Source organism: Podarcis pityusensis (assembly GCF_964106645.2).
Source record: "Podarcis pityusensis genome assembly, chromosome: 6".
Classification (NCBI taxonomy): Eukaryota; Metazoa; Chordata; class Lepidosauria; order Squamata; family Lacertidae; genus Podarcis; species Podarcis pityusensis.
The window spans coordinates 13,032,875-13,050,400 of NC_138030.1; the positions used below are offsets into that span (position 1 = coordinate 13,032,875).

The 17,526-nt window shown below is 48.0% G+C and overlaps 2 protein-coding genes and 2 long non-coding RNA genes across 4 annotated transcripts in view; 2 read left to right on the forward strand and 2 right to left on the reverse strand.

The window, feature by feature from the left end:
• TUBB1 (tubulin beta 1 class VI) overlaps positions 1–2,691 on the reverse strand; it is a 17,428-nt gene extending 14,737 nt beyond the window's left edge. Inside the window, exon 1 of the mRNA XM_081011393.1 lies at positions 2,299–2,691. The gene's annotated coding sequence lies outside the window, so the exon portion shown is untranslated. The remainder of the gene's footprint in view (positions 1–2,298) is intronic.
• LOC308480333 overlaps positions 1–14,075 on the forward strand; it is a 15,686-nt gene extending 1,611 nt beyond the window's left edge. Inside the window, exon 2 of the long non-coding RNA XR_013988051.1 lies at positions 13,172–14,075. This is a non-coding gene — a long non-coding RNA (uncharacterized lncRNA). The remainder of the gene's footprint in view (positions 1–13,171) is intronic.
• LOC308480131 (cathepsin Z-like) lies at positions 1,647–14,075 on the forward strand. The gene is made up of 7 exons (XM_081011500.1): positions 1,647–1,696; positions 2,691–2,918; positions 4,548–4,711; positions 6,063–6,242; positions 9,087–9,237; positions 10,150–10,312; positions 11,185–14,075. Exons 1-7 carry the CDS (start codon positions 1,662–1,664, stop codon positions 11,296–11,298), a joined length of 1,035 nt encoding a protein of 344 aa, XP_080867626.1. The 5' UTR covers positions 1,647–1,661; the 3' UTR covers positions 11,299–14,075.
• LOC308480282 lies at positions 13,309–16,870 on the reverse strand. The gene is made up of 2 exons (XR_013987991.1): positions 15,532–16,870; positions 13,309–14,211 (listed from the first exon to the last, which is right to left on the reverse strand). It is a non-coding gene; the product is annotated as an uncharacterized lncRNA (long non-coding RNA).
• Between the last annotated feature and the right edge of the window lie 656 nt (positions 16,871–17,526).

Genomic DNA, 17,526 nt, shown 5'->3' on the forward strand with positions numbered 1-17,526 from the left:
GATTCCAGCATATGCCAAAACTCTCTCTCTCACTATATATTGCCCTCCCCAACCTAATGTTCTCCATCCGAGGATGACAGAGTGGCTGGGGAAACCCAGCAAGATGAGTGGGGTATAAATAATAAAACTGTTGTTGTTGTTGTTCTGCCAGCAAAGGCGGATTTAAGGCAGAATGCCTGGTTCTGCCACACTGGGTGCCAAGCCTAGACGGAGTTGCAACTATGATGTCATGAATTCAGCAGATTAGAAGGCGAAGGGGGGGCGGGTTGCTGAATTTCGACCTTGCACAGGGGAGTGCTGAAATTTGCAAGACCAAAGTCCACCCCTGCAGCCAGGTGAGGGGGAAAGGGCCCAGCCATTTGTCTCTATGGCAACAGAATGACCTTTTTGCATAAGGTAACTAGCAAAGATATTAGCTTAGCAGAGGGACCAGTTTGAATGGTTCCCCAGCCTCTTCTAGATTCTAAGCAGGCCTGGAAGGGACCCAGACTATCATGCATGCCAAAACTCCTAGATATGTATGGATATTCCTGAAAGATTCACTCCTTCAGGGAACCACACATGGCTGAACTCTTCGTCCACAACAGGAGTGGGGAACCTTGGATCTCCAGGTGTCGATGAACTACAACTTCCATCAGCGCTAGAAAGCATGGCCAAGGGCCAGGGATGAGGGATCTAGTTCAGCAACAGCTGGTGCGTCAAGGTTGCCCATACTTGGTTCACATAAATAAAGGTAAAGGTAAAGGGACCCCTGACCATTAGGTCCAGTCGTGGCTGACTCTGGGGTTGCGGCGCTCATCTCGCTTTATTGGCCGAGGGAGCCGGCGTGCAGCTTCTGGGTCATGTGGCCGGCATGACTAAGCCGCTTCTGGCGAACCAGAGCAGCGCACGGAAACGCCGTTTACTTTCCCACCGGAGTGGTACCTATTTATCTACTTGCACTTTGACGTGCTTTCGAACTGCTAGGTTGACAGGAGCAGGGGCCGAGCAATGGGAGCTCACCCCGTCACGGGGATTCGAACCGCTGACTTTCTGATCGGCAAGTCCTAGGCTCTGTGGTTTAACCCACAGCGCCACCTGCATCCCGTTCACATAAATATCCTGGTTCTAAATACAGAAGTGAATCAGATTGACAGTTGAGTCTTACATCAATACCATCAACAAGCCAGTGTCCTTTATCTGCCGGCAAGAGTCTAGGGGAGCCCAGTCCACTTCTTATCCCATAATAAATGTGTTAAGTCTTTTAAGGTGCCACAAGCAGCAGACTAAGGGTTCCCCCATCTGGAAATGGCAACATCCGTGCTGTTACAGCAGGAGCAACCACGAACTCTTAGTGGGACAGTTATTATTTTTCCTTTATAAATAACTTCTTATTCAGCAGCGACATCGCAAAAAAGAGCACACCAAAAGAGAAGAGCAAAACAGGAAAAGGGAGAAAGAAGGAAGGAAGGAAGGAAGGGGGAAAGGAAGAAAACAATATGAAATAAAATGAAGTAATAGCCCCTGTTCCCGACACGTTGATTACAAAATTCAAGGTAAAGTAGTAAACATCCGGATCAAGTGCTGTGGTTATCGTGGGGTTGTTTTAGACCTTGAAGCCCTCCGGCCCTTTAAACAGTCACGTGCATTTCTTCACATGACTGCCGGCACAACCGCTTTGCATGCAGACTGTCCCCGGATCAGTCTACAGACAGGGGTGAGTAGGACTTCCTGTCTGAAATCCACTGCCAGTCAGTGTTGACAAGCCTGACTAGATATATGGCAGCTGCGTAACTGCTGATCCCTACTCCGATTTCCAAAAACCCCCAAACGTGTGTCATGGGCGTAGCAGCATCCCGGACATTTGACCGGTCTTCCGCCCGGACATTGCTGCCGCCGCAATATTCCGTATACAGTATGTCTGGAGAATTCTGGACGTATGACAACCTTGCCACTATCCTGTGTCTGGCTCTGTCTGGCAGACTCGGAATGAAATATCTCAACAACAGTTGTTTTAACTTACAGAATATGTCAAAATCTTCCTACAATTTCTGCAGTTTCAGTTAAGTGTGTTTGTCTGTTCACTTGATTTAGGAGGGGGGTCAGGTGGCTACGCCCTCCTCCCTTGACCCACAGTCCTCTGGGCTTCCCCTCCAGCTAAAACCGGACCCAGAAAAGCTCCCAGCTCTGCCGTTTCCAGACGTTACGTGCACGGGGAGATCAAGGCGGGAGGGGTCGCAGACCCTCCCTCGAAGTACGCGTAGTCAGGCGTCTAGCGCACAGAAAGGAACCAACCGCGGGCGCGCGCAGCCTGCCTACGTGAGAACGACGGGGCCCTTTGCGCGTCCACGTCGGGCGTGCGCAGGCTCCGTCCAGTGCTCCGTCCCTCCCGGGGCTTTCTCGTCGAAAGTCCCGTTTCTCTGCCTTTGGCTCTAAACTGGAGGGTGTGGCTTCCCGCAGGCGGAGGGCAGGGCGACTCCTGCGCCCACCATGCCCCCTGCGGGGACTCTCCAGGGGGAAGCGGGGCAGCTGCTTCTCCCGGGCGGCTAGTCCCGCTCTCCGCCCTCCACGCTCCCTTTCTCCCTCCCGCCCCGTCGGGGGAGTCGCCCGAAGGCTGCCCTCCCGCAGGGGCTGGCCTGGTGCCTCCGCCTCCTCCTCTGATTTGCGCAGCCTTGCCTCAAAAACTTCCCCTTTCGAAATTGCCGGCGCAGATTGAGACCCGGAGACCGCAGGGACAGCAGCAGCAGCAGCAGCCACCTCTCGGCTCCTCTCTCCCCAGAAGGACCCAGGAGTCCGGCGACGATGATCCCGCCTGGGCGCCTCCTCCTCCTGGCCCTCGCCGCGGGCGTCCTCCTGTGCGCGGCGTCCGCAGCCGGCGTCTACTTCAAGGAGGGGCAGAGCTGCCACAAGCCGATGGCGAAGAGACCTCCGGGGATCAGGTAAGGCGCCAAGCGCCCAGTCGTCTTCCGAACCCGGATCTCCATCCTGCCGGCTTGGAGAGGCGCTGGCCAGATTTGGAGACGCTGTTGCGGCGCTTGAGGGCGCAACAGGACGCCAAACGCGCCTTGGAGCGCCCTTATTTCGTCTGGCCTTAAATAAAGAATTGCGGGGTGGTGGTTTCCCAGCTGTCTCTGATCCTGCAGGCAGCATATGGCTGTCACGTGTAGAGCCAAGCAAATAGCCTCCATGAATTTGTCCTATTTCCTTTCCACGGAGGTCCTGCGGTCTCCTGGTTCTGCAGCCTGTCTGTGGCTTTAACAGACAGGAGATGTGGTTTAGGGCAGTACTTCCGAATTTGTCGTCCGCAGACCCCAAGCAGTCCACGTAACCCACTCAGGGGGCATAGCTGTCAACTTTTCCCTTTTCTTGCGAGGAATCCTATTCGGAATAAGGGAATTTCCCTTTAAAAAAGGGAAACAGTGACAGCTATGTTCAGGGGGTCTGCCGCATCATTCACATAAGAAAAACTACAATAGTGATATCCAAATTTTCAAAAGTAGGGGGTCCATGTCTTGGGGAGCCAGTGTGGTGTAGTGGTTAAGAGCGATAGACTCGTAATCTGGGGAACCAGGTTCGCGTCTCTGCTCCTCCACATGCAGCTGCTGGGTGACCTTGGGCTAGTCACACTTCTCTGAAGTCTCTCAGCCCCACTCACCTCACAGAGTGTTTGTTGTGGGGGAGGAAGGGAAAGGAGAATGTTAGCCACTTTGAGACTCCTTCGGGTAGTTATAAAGCGGGATATCAAATCCAAACTCTTCTTCTTCTTCTTGGCTTTTGAAAATCAATGGATCTGCCGTACTTAGCTAATTGGGAACCACTGGTGTAGGGGTTAAGTGTGTCCAACTAGTACCTGGGAGACCAGGGTTCAAGTCTCCACACAGCTATGAATCTTGCTGGGTGACCTTGGTCCAGGCACAGCCTCTAGCTGCCTCACAGGGTTGTTGTGAGGATAAAAGGGAGAGAGGGAGAGCCATGGGGGCAACTTGAGCTCTTTGGAGGAAAAGTGGGAAATAAATTAAAATTAAAATGCCTGGGCAGGCTACACAATAATGCACGTTTGGGGTGGGGGCTTGCTTTCAATTTGGTGGGTCTCTTCTTAGAGCCCTAACTTTGGGGAAGGACCATAGATTATCTGCTTTGCAGACAGAGGGTCCCGGGTTCCAATCCCCGGCATCTCAAGGTAGGGCTGGGGAACTGAGTCCTGCCTGAACCTCTGGAGAGCTGCTGCCAGTCTGTGCAGACAGGGCTAGATGGCCCGACAGCCTCCCATGTTCCAGCTGCAAAACCTGGGAGTTGTGTCTTAAATTCCCCCCTGCAGCTCACACGTCACTGCTCCAGGGTTTACTTCTTAATGCTGTTGCTCCCATAAGGAGATGGCAAGAGGCTGCATTAAGTGCTCCAGACTGGTTAGCGTGTCTCTTTTGAGGAAGTTTGCCGTGTGACTGCCCAGCAAAAAGTTGGAGGGAATCATGACAAAGCAGTGAAGGATTTTCCTGACACCTCTTCTCAGATAAAGGGGAGGAAAACAGTCACTTGCTTTTTTCTGTCCTCTCCCCATTCTCCAACAGAACCTACCCTCGTCCCCATGAAAACATGGACATCTCAAAACTACCCAAGAGCTGGGACTGGAGAAACATAAATGGAGTCAACTATGTGAGCACCACACGCAACCAGCACATTCCACAGTACTGTGGGTCGTGTTGGGCTCATGGCAGCACCAGCGCCTTTGCAGGTATGGAGATGCGTGGGATGGTTGGCAATGCATCTGGTGGGCATCCTTTATCCATTCCCACATCCAGTACAGAGAGGGTGCTTTCACGTGACCATCTATCATGGTGTTTGGAGCAATCAAGTATTGTGCAACATCCACGTGACGTTGCTGTCATCGGAAAGCCAGCCCATATTAAACCCCCATCCCACTTATTTAATCCAGGTTTAATGGTTAATTGCTAACCTAGTTAATGGTTTGCCATGCATTCCCCCTTCTGAGATGTTTGTCTCCTGCTCAATAGTGTGCGGGGAAAACAAACCATGATCGCTGGCGCAATGCTGTGTCTCAACCAGGAACTGTGGTTTGTTCCGCTTCTGCAAACCACAATGAGGCAGTCAAAAATGCACTCCCCCCCCTATAGATCAGCCTTCCCCAGCTTGGTACCTTCCAAATATTTTCCACTGTTTTTGACTATGCCTTCAACCAGCAGATCAGACGATGATGAGGGATGATGGGTGTTGTAGTCCAAAACTCATGGAGGACACCCAAGTTGGGGAAGGGACATGCAGCAGAAAAACCTGGGAAGGGGAATTGAATGGAATATTCTGGGGGGCAGCCATAGCTGACTGGCTGGAACTTTGAGGATAAACATTCCAGGCTGCAACGTTTTGTCGCAGGGCTGTCGTTCTACTGGAGCTGTCAACTTAAAATGTTCTCTGAACTATAGAATGTTGCAGGTCCCTATATATACAGGGTATATCTGGGTTCTCCAGTGTGCACCTTCAGAGTAGGTCCCCCCCCCCCGCCAGTACCACCACCCCCCGGCCGAAAGCGTATTCTGCGGTGCCCACAGCAAGCTGCAAAAATTTCCTTATGTGCCCCCAGGCCCAAAAAGCTTGTCTTACTCATGATGGTGTTATGCCTGGTAGTGGTTAAATACTGGAAATCTCTGGACACAAACCTCTTAGATCTTCAGTTTGTATATGTTTGGGGCTTAATATTAATGGAGAAATTGACTAGCGAGGTGCATGAAAGAAGATGACACAAGACATTTAAGGGTTTTTCCAACACCAGGTTTAATATTGTTACATGCGCTTCAAAAAAGAAAAAAGGGAACACGCTTACAAAACCACCAGAAACTCATGGGGAACTGTGGAATGATGTTTATTATTTTATTTTTTTAAAAAAATGTAACCAAGCGACCTTTGTTTCTTTTGTAATTTGTATCAACAGGTCATGTTTGAGTTTTGCTACAGTGGGAGTGGGAGGAACCAAACGTTGCTAATGTGTTTATTCTTTAAATTCGATAAAAGATAGTTGAATTTTTTGAAAAAAGCTGTCTTCCACCAATTGCTGGTTTGTCATCCCCCAGATCGCATCAACATAAAGAGGAAGGCTGCTTGGCCCTCTGCATACCTGTCGGTCCAGCATGTTCTCGACTGCGCCGATGCTGGCAGCTGTCACGGGGGAGACCACAATGCAGTATGGAAGTATGCTAATGAGCACGGCATCCCAGATGAGACCTGCAACAACTACCAAGCTAAAGATCAAAGTGAGTTTATCTTACCTGCTTCTCTAGCTCAGTAGTTCGCAAACTTTTATCTCTGGGCCACACTTTCAGAATAAAAAATTGTTTGCGCCACATCGAATTTTTTAAATTGATACAGTGGAACCTTGGTTCCCGATATTTATCCGTTCGACTAACAAAATGGGTTGGGAACCGAGGTGTGGCCTCTGATTGGCTGCAGGAAGTTCCTGCAGCCAATCAGAAGCCGCATAAGCAGTGCCGGACATTTGGCTTCCAAAGAACTTTCGGGAGGCAGAATGTTTGGCTCCCAAGGCACTCAGGAGCCAAGTTTCCACTGTACACTGGAAAACAAAACAAAAAACTCCTAGCAGCGCTTGATTTATAACTTTAGAACACGGTTCTGAGATCATGGGACATCCAGAAAGTATAAAACAATACAGCTACATAAGAACATGAATCATTCCCAAAATATAATTACAGACGAGCCTCTTACATATGTACCTTAATGAAAGGTGTGCACTTGTTTTGCCAGGTCATCTCATTTATCTTAGGTCTGGCTTGAAGCAAGCAAACTTTCATATCCTTATCAGCACAGATAAGTCATTCTCTTTCCTGATCTTTCATATTTGTCAGAATTGAAAGTCCCTGTTCACAACAATATGTCGTGTAAAACTGTAGAAGACTAGTCAATTTTGAAAAGATATCTATCCATATTCTGCAAATTAAATATATATTCTGATACTTTACTATACTATACTGCACTGAAATGTTCAAAAAAATGAGTGTCCTTGAATCTTACTACCACACCCTTTGAGAATCACTGGTCTGTCTAATCTATAATATTTATAACCTGCCTGTCAGCTGAGATTGCAAGATGAGGGTTATGATTAAAACCCACACTAAGGTACAAAATAACTGGGGATGTGTCCTTATGGAGGAAGGAAGCCTCTTCTGTCTCCTTGTGAATACTCAAGAGTAGACCCATTGAAATTAATAGATCTTAGTGGGTCTCCTCTAAATAGAACTCACCTTTGGGTACAGCCCTCTGTTTACAAGAAGACACATGCAAGACCACAAGGATAAAAATAAATTTCAGCATTTGTGCTTCCATCACCAAAGCTAATCACATGAGAAAGAGGAGGAAGGATGGCAGGGAGAAGAAAATGCATTTAATAAAAGTAGGAGGAGGAGAGGAAGAAAGAGAGAGGGACAGTCTGTGGTGCAATCACACTTCATCAGAGGGAAACAAAGTCTGGAGAGAGATGGATTGCTTAGTACCATATTCTCCTTTTTTAAAAGCAGATTTCTCTCAGCAGTTACAATGTGCTTGTATTCAAGCAGATAGCCTGTGCAGCAAGGCAGTTTATGGCCTTCCCTTCCTATCCTTGTTCTCCTATTGAGTAAATGCAATTGCCCCTTCCCCCATCTCTAGTAGTATTCATTCACTTATTGTATTTCTTGGTGGCTTTTCTTACAGAGTATCCCAAAGCGACTTGCACGTGAAAACCATTAGCACTTAAAAAGAACAAAGGGTCTGGGTAGAGATAAGGTTTAGCAAAGAAACTGGGAAGGTCTCACAGATAGGAAAGGTTCAGGTAGGTAGCCGTGTTGGTCTGACACAGTAGATATATATATATAAAAGAAAGAAAGAAAGGTGCTCCTGGAACATTTATTTTTTTTAGATAGGAAAGGGATCAGGAGGACAAAGAGTCTGCCCCTGTTTTCTGCTATCAATCCCGTCCCCTCTCAAAGTGCAAGTTGTAATTATTTCAGCCTATTCCCTTCCCTGCTTCTCTGTACTTTCCAATCTTAGACTCCTTCCTCTTTAGTCAGTAGACCCAAAGAAGCTCCACACTCAAGAAATATTGGGTAAGACTAATTCTAGCTACTGTATTTTTCTCTCTATAAGACGCACTTTTCCCCTCCTAAAAAGTAAGGGAAAAATGTGTGTGCGTCTTATGGAGCGAATGCAGGCTGCGCAGCTATCCCTGAAGCCAGGAGAGGGTGCGCACCGATCCCTCTTGCTCTCCTGGCTTCAGGGATAGCAGCGCGAAGCCTCTTCAGGGCAACGGGAGGAATGCTCCCCCTGCCCTGAAGAGGTTTGGCATGGCTATCCCAGAAGCCAGAACAGCAAGAGGGATTGCTGCTTTTGCTCCGCAGCACCCCTTCAGCAAAGCGGGAGGAGAAATGGAGACCCTTCCATTTCTCCTCCCGCTTTGCTGGAGAGGCACTGTGCAGAGAGGGAGAGAATATTTTCTTTTCTTGTTCTCCTCCTCTAAAACTAGGTGCGTCTTATGGTCGGGTGCATCTTATAGAGCGAAAAATACGGTATATGGTGGAATGCCCCTATCTTCAAAAGTGTTTTTCTCACTCACCCCCCAACCCCCCCAACCCACCAGCTATCTCCTCCAATCTCTTCTAGTATGCAACTTGGTCAAAAAGCACAGCATTAAAAGGCGCACCTGTTTGGGTTTTGTTTTTGTTTTTTTACACATTTCCCCTTTTCTCGCAAGCAGTGTGTTAAGGGGATATGGTGAAACCTAGAGCGGTATTCAGCTAATGCAAACTGTTGGTGCACAGATTTCTGCTTGTGAAATAAGACTTCCTTCCCTCTCCTCCATTGCGCTTACCCTGTGCCCTCCCCAAATCTGCTCCAGGACATTGGGGGGACAACTCCTAGTACAGATTTTTGGGGGGTGTGGTGGCAGGGAGGAGAGGGGGAGCATGCTCCATTGTGCAAGGAGAACTCATTGTGGTGATGGAACATTTGCTGAGCACTGCATTCGAGTCCACCCTCCATTTCATTGTTTATAACCACTGGAGGAAAGGCAAGTTTCTTTCAGTTAAATGTACCTGTTCATTTTCCAGAATGCAAGAAGTTTAACCAGTGTGGCACATGCATCACTTTTGGCCAATGCCATGCACTAAAGAATTACACCTTGTGGAAAGTTGGAGATTATGGAAGTGTCAGTGGGCGAGAGAAAATCATGGCAGAAGTCTATGCGAATGGACCCGTCAGGTACAGAAGCTAAACGTTTGTGGCCAGTGTCTGGGTAGTAACACATGAAAGCATGCAAGTAATTGCAGTTATTTCAAATAGCCTATTGCAGTGGTGGGAGAAAGACCGGTGGCTCTGTTTCTCTGGTTTTGGAATTTGCCACGTTTATGTTATACTTTATTAAGCCAGTGCCATTTGAGAACAGAGAACTTTCGTTACACTTCAGAAGAGACTGACACATCCACCCCATACATTTAAAGCACAGGACTTGCCCCCAAAGAATTCTGGGAACTGTAGTTCATTAAGGGTGCTGTGAATTGTAGCCCTGCAGAGAGTAAATTGCCACTCCCAAGATTCTTTGGAGGAAGCTATGTGCTTTAAATTTAGGGGGTGACCAGTTGATTTGTTGATTTGATACAGTGATTTGTCAAGTGATTGGACCAACTAGTTTGTCCATTGATTCAGTACATTGTCCAATTGATTTAGTGGCCTTAGGAATACCTCAATTTGTTGATGATGTGGCAGCAGGTGACTAGCTAACAGGACAATAAGTTTTGTCCTCCTAGAAGGGATGGTAAAGGTGGAAGCTGACTTTGGGGTGCACCGGGTAGCAGCTTTGATATTACTTACAAAGCTTGTTTGTTTCACTGGCAAAAGGATTATGGCGATTATGGCTCCAACCTACCAAGGGGCAAGTTAAAGTAACCTCTGCTCCTTGCCGAAGCAGCTTTCTATTTAATAATATTATTAATAATAATTTTATTATTTATACCCTGCCCATCTGGCTGGGTTTTGCTCATGAGATAAAGCTTGGAGCTCTTGTATCAGGTTGTGACTTTTGCGGTGCTATCTAGAGTAGACGTTGAAAGTTTCAACTTATCGATAGCATCTTAAGGCTGCTTTGATGTCATTGTTCTGTATTCTTTAAAACAGCTGTGGGATCATGGCGACTTCAAAGCTGGAAGCATACACTGGAGGAATTTATAAAGAATACGATGCCCATCCCATGATAAACCACATAATCTCCATTGCTGGCTGGGGCGTAGAAAATGGAACTGAATTCTGGATCGTCCGGAACTCTTGGGGAGAGCCATGGGTAAGGAGGACAGAGCAGCCATAAATGAGACACTGTGTGTGTGTGTGTGTGTGTGTGTGTGTGTGTGTGTGTATACGTACACAACATCCAGAGGGCCAAATATTCACCACTCCTGCTCTAATAGGAAGGAATTCAGCCCTTCATATTTGATTACAGCTTTCTGGCAGGCCCCAAGAGCTGCACGACTCTGTGTAGGTGCAAACCCTACATGTACAAAGATCGGGAATGTGTTTTGCAACTACTGTATAACTACTTGGAGTTTGGTCCAGAAATCTGCACCCGCTCCTACGTGTGAGAATCTTCTGAGTGCCACAGGATCACTTGACAGAGTGTTTGGGTGCAAGACCACCAGAGCTGATAAAAACCCCAATGGATTGTGTCCATTTAGGGATCAGGAAATGGTGTGATGCCTGGCAAGCCAGAGGCATTAGAAGGGTGTTGGTGTTTTAGCAATAGACCGGGACATTTTGGGGGGGTGGATTTTGGGACTTAAGCCCACCTTTTCCTTCCTTCTCCTGGCAGGTAAATAAATAGTTGTGTGTCTGTCATGCAATACCTTGCATGCAACATCCAAATATCCCACTGCACCAGGGATCGAAAAGGTGTGGCTTTCCAAAGATTGTTGGATCACAACTCCCATCATCCTTGATCACTGGGGCTGATGGGCATCCCAACAACACCCAGAGAGCCACAGGTTGCCTAATCCTGCATCACCCCTTCCTGCATGCTCTGGGGCAGATCCAAGACAATTGCCCTTATTCCTTCCAACTTGTACACAGTCAGTATTTGTTGGGTGAGGGTTTCCAGGGTGGCGGCAGCAGCAGCAGAAGAGTCACTTGAGCCCATGACTAATGCAGTTTCCCATCTTGCAGGGTGAGAAGGGCTGGCTCAGAATTGTTACCAGCGCCTACAAAGGAGGCAGCGGAGGGCACTATAACCTGGCTGTGGAAGAGGACTGTGCTTATGGAGACGTCATACTTTCTTGAATTCTGCAATGGATCACAGACCCCTTATTTGCACTCCTGATTTTGAAACGAAAGGTATCTGCCAGCAAGATTTCCCTCTTCGTGAAAGGGAAAGATCTATCTATATATTTGGCAATGCATGCTAATGGTGAAGTATTTGCAAAGATCAGGCTGCTTGTTTGCATATAACTTCTGCAGCAAAGGAACCTCTGTTGATTGCACACATGGAGAGAGAAACGGCATTTATTTCTTTTTTGCTTGGAAGCTTTCCTCGGTTACGATGATGTAGGTGAAAAGGACTTTGTGGTGTATGTGATGTATGGATTCCCATTTGGCTAAAGTGGGCTGAGTCTGTGTGTTAAGCAAAATGCTGGACCTGCAAAATACCTTAATGGTGTTTCCATGCAGCCAGTGCCTAGTTTAAATCACATTGCCTCGATTTCTGGACGCAGAGTTTGGGAAGAGCTGAAGGGGGGAGAGCATAGCAGGGAAGGGGGCAGAGCCTGTCCTTACTCGTTGCCTTCAATGCAGGCTTACTTGGCGCCCTTCCTTGCTGCGCATTGCAAGAGTTGCCTCTGTTGCTCCAGCCACTTTTGACTCTGGCCCCAACCACCACTTGCGTGTGGCCTCTGGAAGGCTGCATATGACCGTATAGCCCTTGATTTCCAGCTCCTCTCACTGATACTTAATTCTGTTCCCTGGAGAACCTCAGAATGAGGCTAATATCCCTGATCCTTGTGTTCAGGCTCTGCAAGCATGGCACATCAGACTGTGTGTCGCATTGGCATACCTGGAGATGGAGATGCACAGCCCAGGGAAATCTATGCATTCAGTTTAAACACAGTCCACTATACAGGTTGGTTCCTATTGTGCATCCAGTATCACAGTTCAGTTCAAAGCCCTATTAAAACCAACGGGACACAACTTGAGCCTCAGTGCCCATCGAGTCACAGCTGAGTATTGGTGAATACAAGTCAGTGCTTTCCTTTTTTCGGGGTTGAAGAGAAATTGTGCAGCAGTTGGGAGCAGACCAGTTGCAGAATTATATGCGAGATAATATAGGATTTTTGGCTACTGAACTGTTTACTGTGTGTGAGATACATGTTTTTAAATAGGAAATCTGCTTTTTCCACATTTGGGGATAATTCCCTCAGGAATGCTCACTACTGGGAGGGATTGCTCAACAACAATCCTGTGAGGGAGACGAGGCTGAGGAAAATGTGACCAGCCTCAAGTCGCCCAGTGAGCTTCATGCGCGAGTGGGGATTTGAACCTGGCTTGTCCCAACACCCTCTAATTTGGAAGGTGGCAACATGATGCCTCTTACAGTGCCCACAAAAGATCTTGGAAAATATTCCTTTAAAACTCCCTTGATGAAAGCCTGTTCGCTCTTGCTGCTCATCTCCTCTTTGCAGTAGCTCAGTCTTTGCGACATTGAGCATGCCCCCTTAAACATGCCCACATTTCATGGGGTCCTAGGATTGGACACCTGCCCTCCCTCCCTTCTGTCCTGAAAGGTGCAAAGGACACCCTGAGTGAGTGTGGCGATGGCTAATGTAAAGGTAAAGGTAAAGGTAACCCTGACCATTAGGTCCAGTCACGGACGACTCTGGGGTTGCGTGCTCATCTCGCTCTATAGGCTGAGGGAGCCAGCGTTTGTCCGCAGACAGCTTCCCAATCATGTGGCCAGCATGACTAAGCCGCTTCTGGCGAACCAGAGCAGTGCACGGAAACGCCGTTTACCTTCCCACCGGAGCGGTACCTATTTATCTACTTGCACTTTGACGTGCTTTTGAACTGCTAGGTTGGCAGGAGCAGGGACCGAGCAACGGGAGCTCACCCCGTCACAGGGATTCAAACCACCGACCTTCTGATCAGCAAGCCCTAGGCTCAGTGGATTAGACCACAGCACCACCCGCATCCCATGATGGTTAATGTAGGTGCCTTTAAAAAAAATAAATTGATTGGGGAGGGTGAAAGGCCTGCACCATGGTTCCCCTTCCTGCACTTTTTGAAGGGGTGGCCACTTTTGTGTCATGCCATGCCCCATGGGCACCCATGGCACTTTATCAAGATTCCAAATGTGCCCCCAGGCCCAAAGAAGTTGCTGCCCCCGTCTAACCTTTCCCTCTTCTGTGTACAAGGTGCTCTACAGCCTTTCCTTATTCTGTGAGTTGCTGCAGCCGTGCCATTGTAGCCATATGCACCTCCAAAGGTAGATGCCAGTGAATAAGAGGCCTGTGCCCTTGTTTTAAGTGACAAACTTAGGGACAGTGTTTTTCTGTTGAAACATCCCAGAGATGGCAATGGAGGGGAGATAGCCAGAGGCCTGTGCTACTGATATAAAAATATAGTCCACGGTCTTCTTTTTTCAGTGTGCTATTTTTTTATTTTTTTACAAATTGTAACTAATAACAAAATTTGTACACTCATGACGATGTTGAAAATTAAAAAGGGCACGTTTTGCACCCTCACGTGTGCACCATACATGTCAGTATCAGACATCCTCAGGCCCTAGGAGGAATCTTCCTGCAAGTCTGTAATTATATTATATTATATAAAGTTGTGTAACATACATAACCCATCAAAAAAACAAAAGAAAAAAGGGTATTACCAAGACCAACATAGTCAGAAACGAAAATGCAAGACGCAGACACCACAGAATTTTTTTCTGATACATGCAGCAATTGAAAAACCAACCTTTTACAAAGCTATATACTGGCAAACACAGTAGGGACTTTCCCTTTGTTCTCTGAAATATTTGCATAAGCAAGAAAGTTCTGCCAGTCTCTCACAAACACCTCTCTGTGTATGTCCTCTTGTTAGATTTAATCTGCATTTAAGTTCCTCTCCCACATCCTTCAATTAGCCTCTTCAAGATCCATCCCCAAAGTGGCAATAAGTCATATGTGCAGCTACCAATAAATATCATACCTCATCATGGGACTGAAACTGCCTTGGTTGCGCTGGTTGATGATCTCCGGCGGGCTAGGGACAAAGGTGAGAGCTGTTTCCCAGTTCTGCTGGATCTCTCAGCGGCGTTTGATACCATCGACCATAACATCCTTCTAGACCGTCTAGAGGGGCTGGGAGCTGGGGGCACTGTTATACAGTGCTTCCGCTCCTTCCTCCTGGGCCGTGTCCAGAAAGTGGACACTTTCTCTCTCACTTGTGGGGTGCCTCAGGGTTCCGTCCTCTCCACCATGCTTTTTAATATCTATATGAAGCCGCTGGGAGAGATCATCAGGGGGTTTGGGCTGGGTGTTAATCAGTATGCAGATGACACCCAGCTCTACTTCTCCTTTAAATCAGAACCAGTGAAGGCGGTGAAGGTCCTGTGTGAGTGCCTGGAGGCTGTTGGGAGGATGGATGGCGGCTAACAGATTGAGATTGAATCCTGACAAGACAGAAGTACTGTTTTTTGGGGACGGGGTGGGTGGGTGTGGGGGACTCCCTGGTCCTGAATGGGGTAACTGCCCCTGAAGGACCAGGTGCACAGCCTGGGAGTCATTTTGGACTCACAGCTGTCCATGGAGGCGCAGGTTAATTCTTTGTCCAGGGCAGCTGTCTACCAGCTCCACTTGGTACGCAGGCTGAGACCCTACCTGCCTGCGGACTGTCTCGCCAGAGTGGTGCATGCTCTAGTTATCTCCCACTTGGACTACTGCAATGTGCTCTACGTGGGGCTACCTTTGAAGGTGACCCGGAAATTGCAATTAATCCAGAATGCGGCAGCTAGACTGGTGACTGGGAGTGACCGCCGGGACCACATAACACCGGTCCTGAGAGATCTGCATTGGCTCCCAGTACGTTTCCGAGCACAATTCAAAGTGTTGGTGCTGACCTTTAAAGCCTTAAACGGCCTCGGTCCTGTGTACTTGAAGGAGCGTCCCCACCCCCATCGTTCAGCCCGGACACTGAGATCCAGCGCCGAGGGCCTTCTGGCGGTTCCCTCATTGCGAGAAGTGAGGTTACAGGGAACCAGACAGAGGGCCTTCTCGGTAGTGGCGCCTACCCTGTGGAATGCCCTCTCTTCAGATGTGAAGGAAATAAGTAGCTATACTATCTTTAAAAGACATCTTAAGGCAGCCCTGTTTAGGGAAGCTTTTAATATTTAATGCTGTATTGTTTTTAACACTCGATTTGAAGCCACCCAGAGTGGCTTGGGAAACTCAGCCAGATGGGCGGGGTATAAATAATAAATTATTATTATTATTATTATTATTATTATTATTATTATTATTATCATCAAACGAGGATGGGTTTATCTTCCAAGTCTGTATCATCATCTGAAAATAAAGTTAGTAGAGTTAAGTTCTAGGGTCTTCTGAATACATAGCAGGTCTGTATAAATACACACGTAAACACATCCTTTGGAAGGGCTCTATATTTGCAGGTCTGTACTATGTTTGTGCAATAAAAACTATGTTTAATAGACATGTTGCATGGCCAACACTGGACAGAACCTGACTGGGTTAGTCATAAAGGTTCAACAGACAACTCAAGATTAAATAATGACAATAGTAAATGCTGCTGGATACTGAGGCCAGGATAGCTCAGTTGGTTAGAGCGTGGTGCTGATAATGTGAAGGTTGCAGGTTTGATCCCTGTACAGGACAGCTGCATATTCCTGCACTGCAGGGGGTTGGACTAGATGATCCTTGGGATCCCTTCCAACTCTACAATTCTATGACTCTACGCTGACTTAATTATAGGGAAAATTAGGTGCATGTTACCTGCAATTGTATAGAGGCTGCAGAATACGGTTTTCTTGTGGCAGAATTTGGATTAGCTTTCCGTTATTTCACGCAGTCCTTCCAAGGAGCTCAACACATACCTAACCCAAATGACTGCTTTTAAATGTCAGCTTTCCTACAGCAGCCCCACTCCAGGGCTGCTATCCAAGAACTGCCTCTCCCCATATGGACCAACCTGGACCCTGCGACCATCATTTGTGTGCTGCCTCCACGTGAACTCTGGAAGGTGGCAACACATGAACTGGCCTTTTCCGTGGTGGCTCCCCATTGCTTATCTTTAGGCACCAGGCAAAGATGTTCCCAATTCACCAGGCCTTGGGCCGATCAAACCATTTACACCTGGCTCTCCAAATGAAACATAACATGAAAACGCATTCTTTTCGGCATAATATATACCCTTTAGTGTAGTAAATCAGATATGAACACACAGCAAACAACGGTGGTTGGCAGCATGGGCAAAAATATTCCTGCACTGCAGGGGGCTGGACCAGATGACCCCTTGGAACCCCTTCCAACTCTGCAATTCTATCTACCAAGGAAACATGAGGGCATTTGTCAATTATCGCCCACACAAACTCTGGGTGCCTGACCCAGATGGGTTCTGTGCTGCAAGGGCACGGGAGCATTTGCAGAAGAATGCTTTGATTCACTGCTTGGCCCAGGGTGGATTGATAAATTTAGCACTGTTGTTAATGCTCCGGAAATACATAAATGATTATGAAACTAAATCACCAAACGCCTCCAGCAGCATTTTTTATTTATTTATTTTGCTGCATAGGCGGCATATATTTAAAAGAAACACACACACATGATGGGAGCCACACCTTATCCGTCACTGGGAAGCAATTCGTGGCCCCTTTAACTACAGTTCTCAGGATTACTGTACCGGGGCGTGTGCGCGCGCTTTAAATGCATGGTGCCTAGGCGGCTGTGTCTTGTTTTCTATTGCTCCGCCTCACCTCCCAGGCACTTGCCAGGATCAAAGATGCCCATTGTCCGGTGTTTAGATCCAGAGGGACGTGCGGGTAAATTAACATGCAGCAAGCCGTGCTGCAAAAAACAAAGCCAACCCCAGACCTCAAGGCCCGGCCTTCCTGGAGTCACAGTTTTTCAAAGGCAGCAGTGCGCACCGCACTATGCAATGTGCCCATGCCTCGAAACCATGGTCTGTGTGTTCTGCACTGGAGAGGCGCTTGGGCATTCCGGATTTGTGTGTGCTTGTTTTTTAAGCTTGCCAAGTTGTAGAGTTGGGAGGAACCCCGCGGGTCATCTAGCCCAACCCCCTGCAACCCGCGGGCACGAATGAGCTGATGCCAGCCGTGATTTGATGGGGCGTCTGGCGGTGATGAAAGCCCCGAGATGCGCAGGTGAACCTCCCGAGGGCGGCGGCGTTTTAACTCTTCCTGCCTCCCTCGACGGCCGCTCTTATCAGATGGCCAACCCCTCGTTTCGTAACCCTGGGCGAACCAGTCGCCCTTCCCGCGCCGGGGCG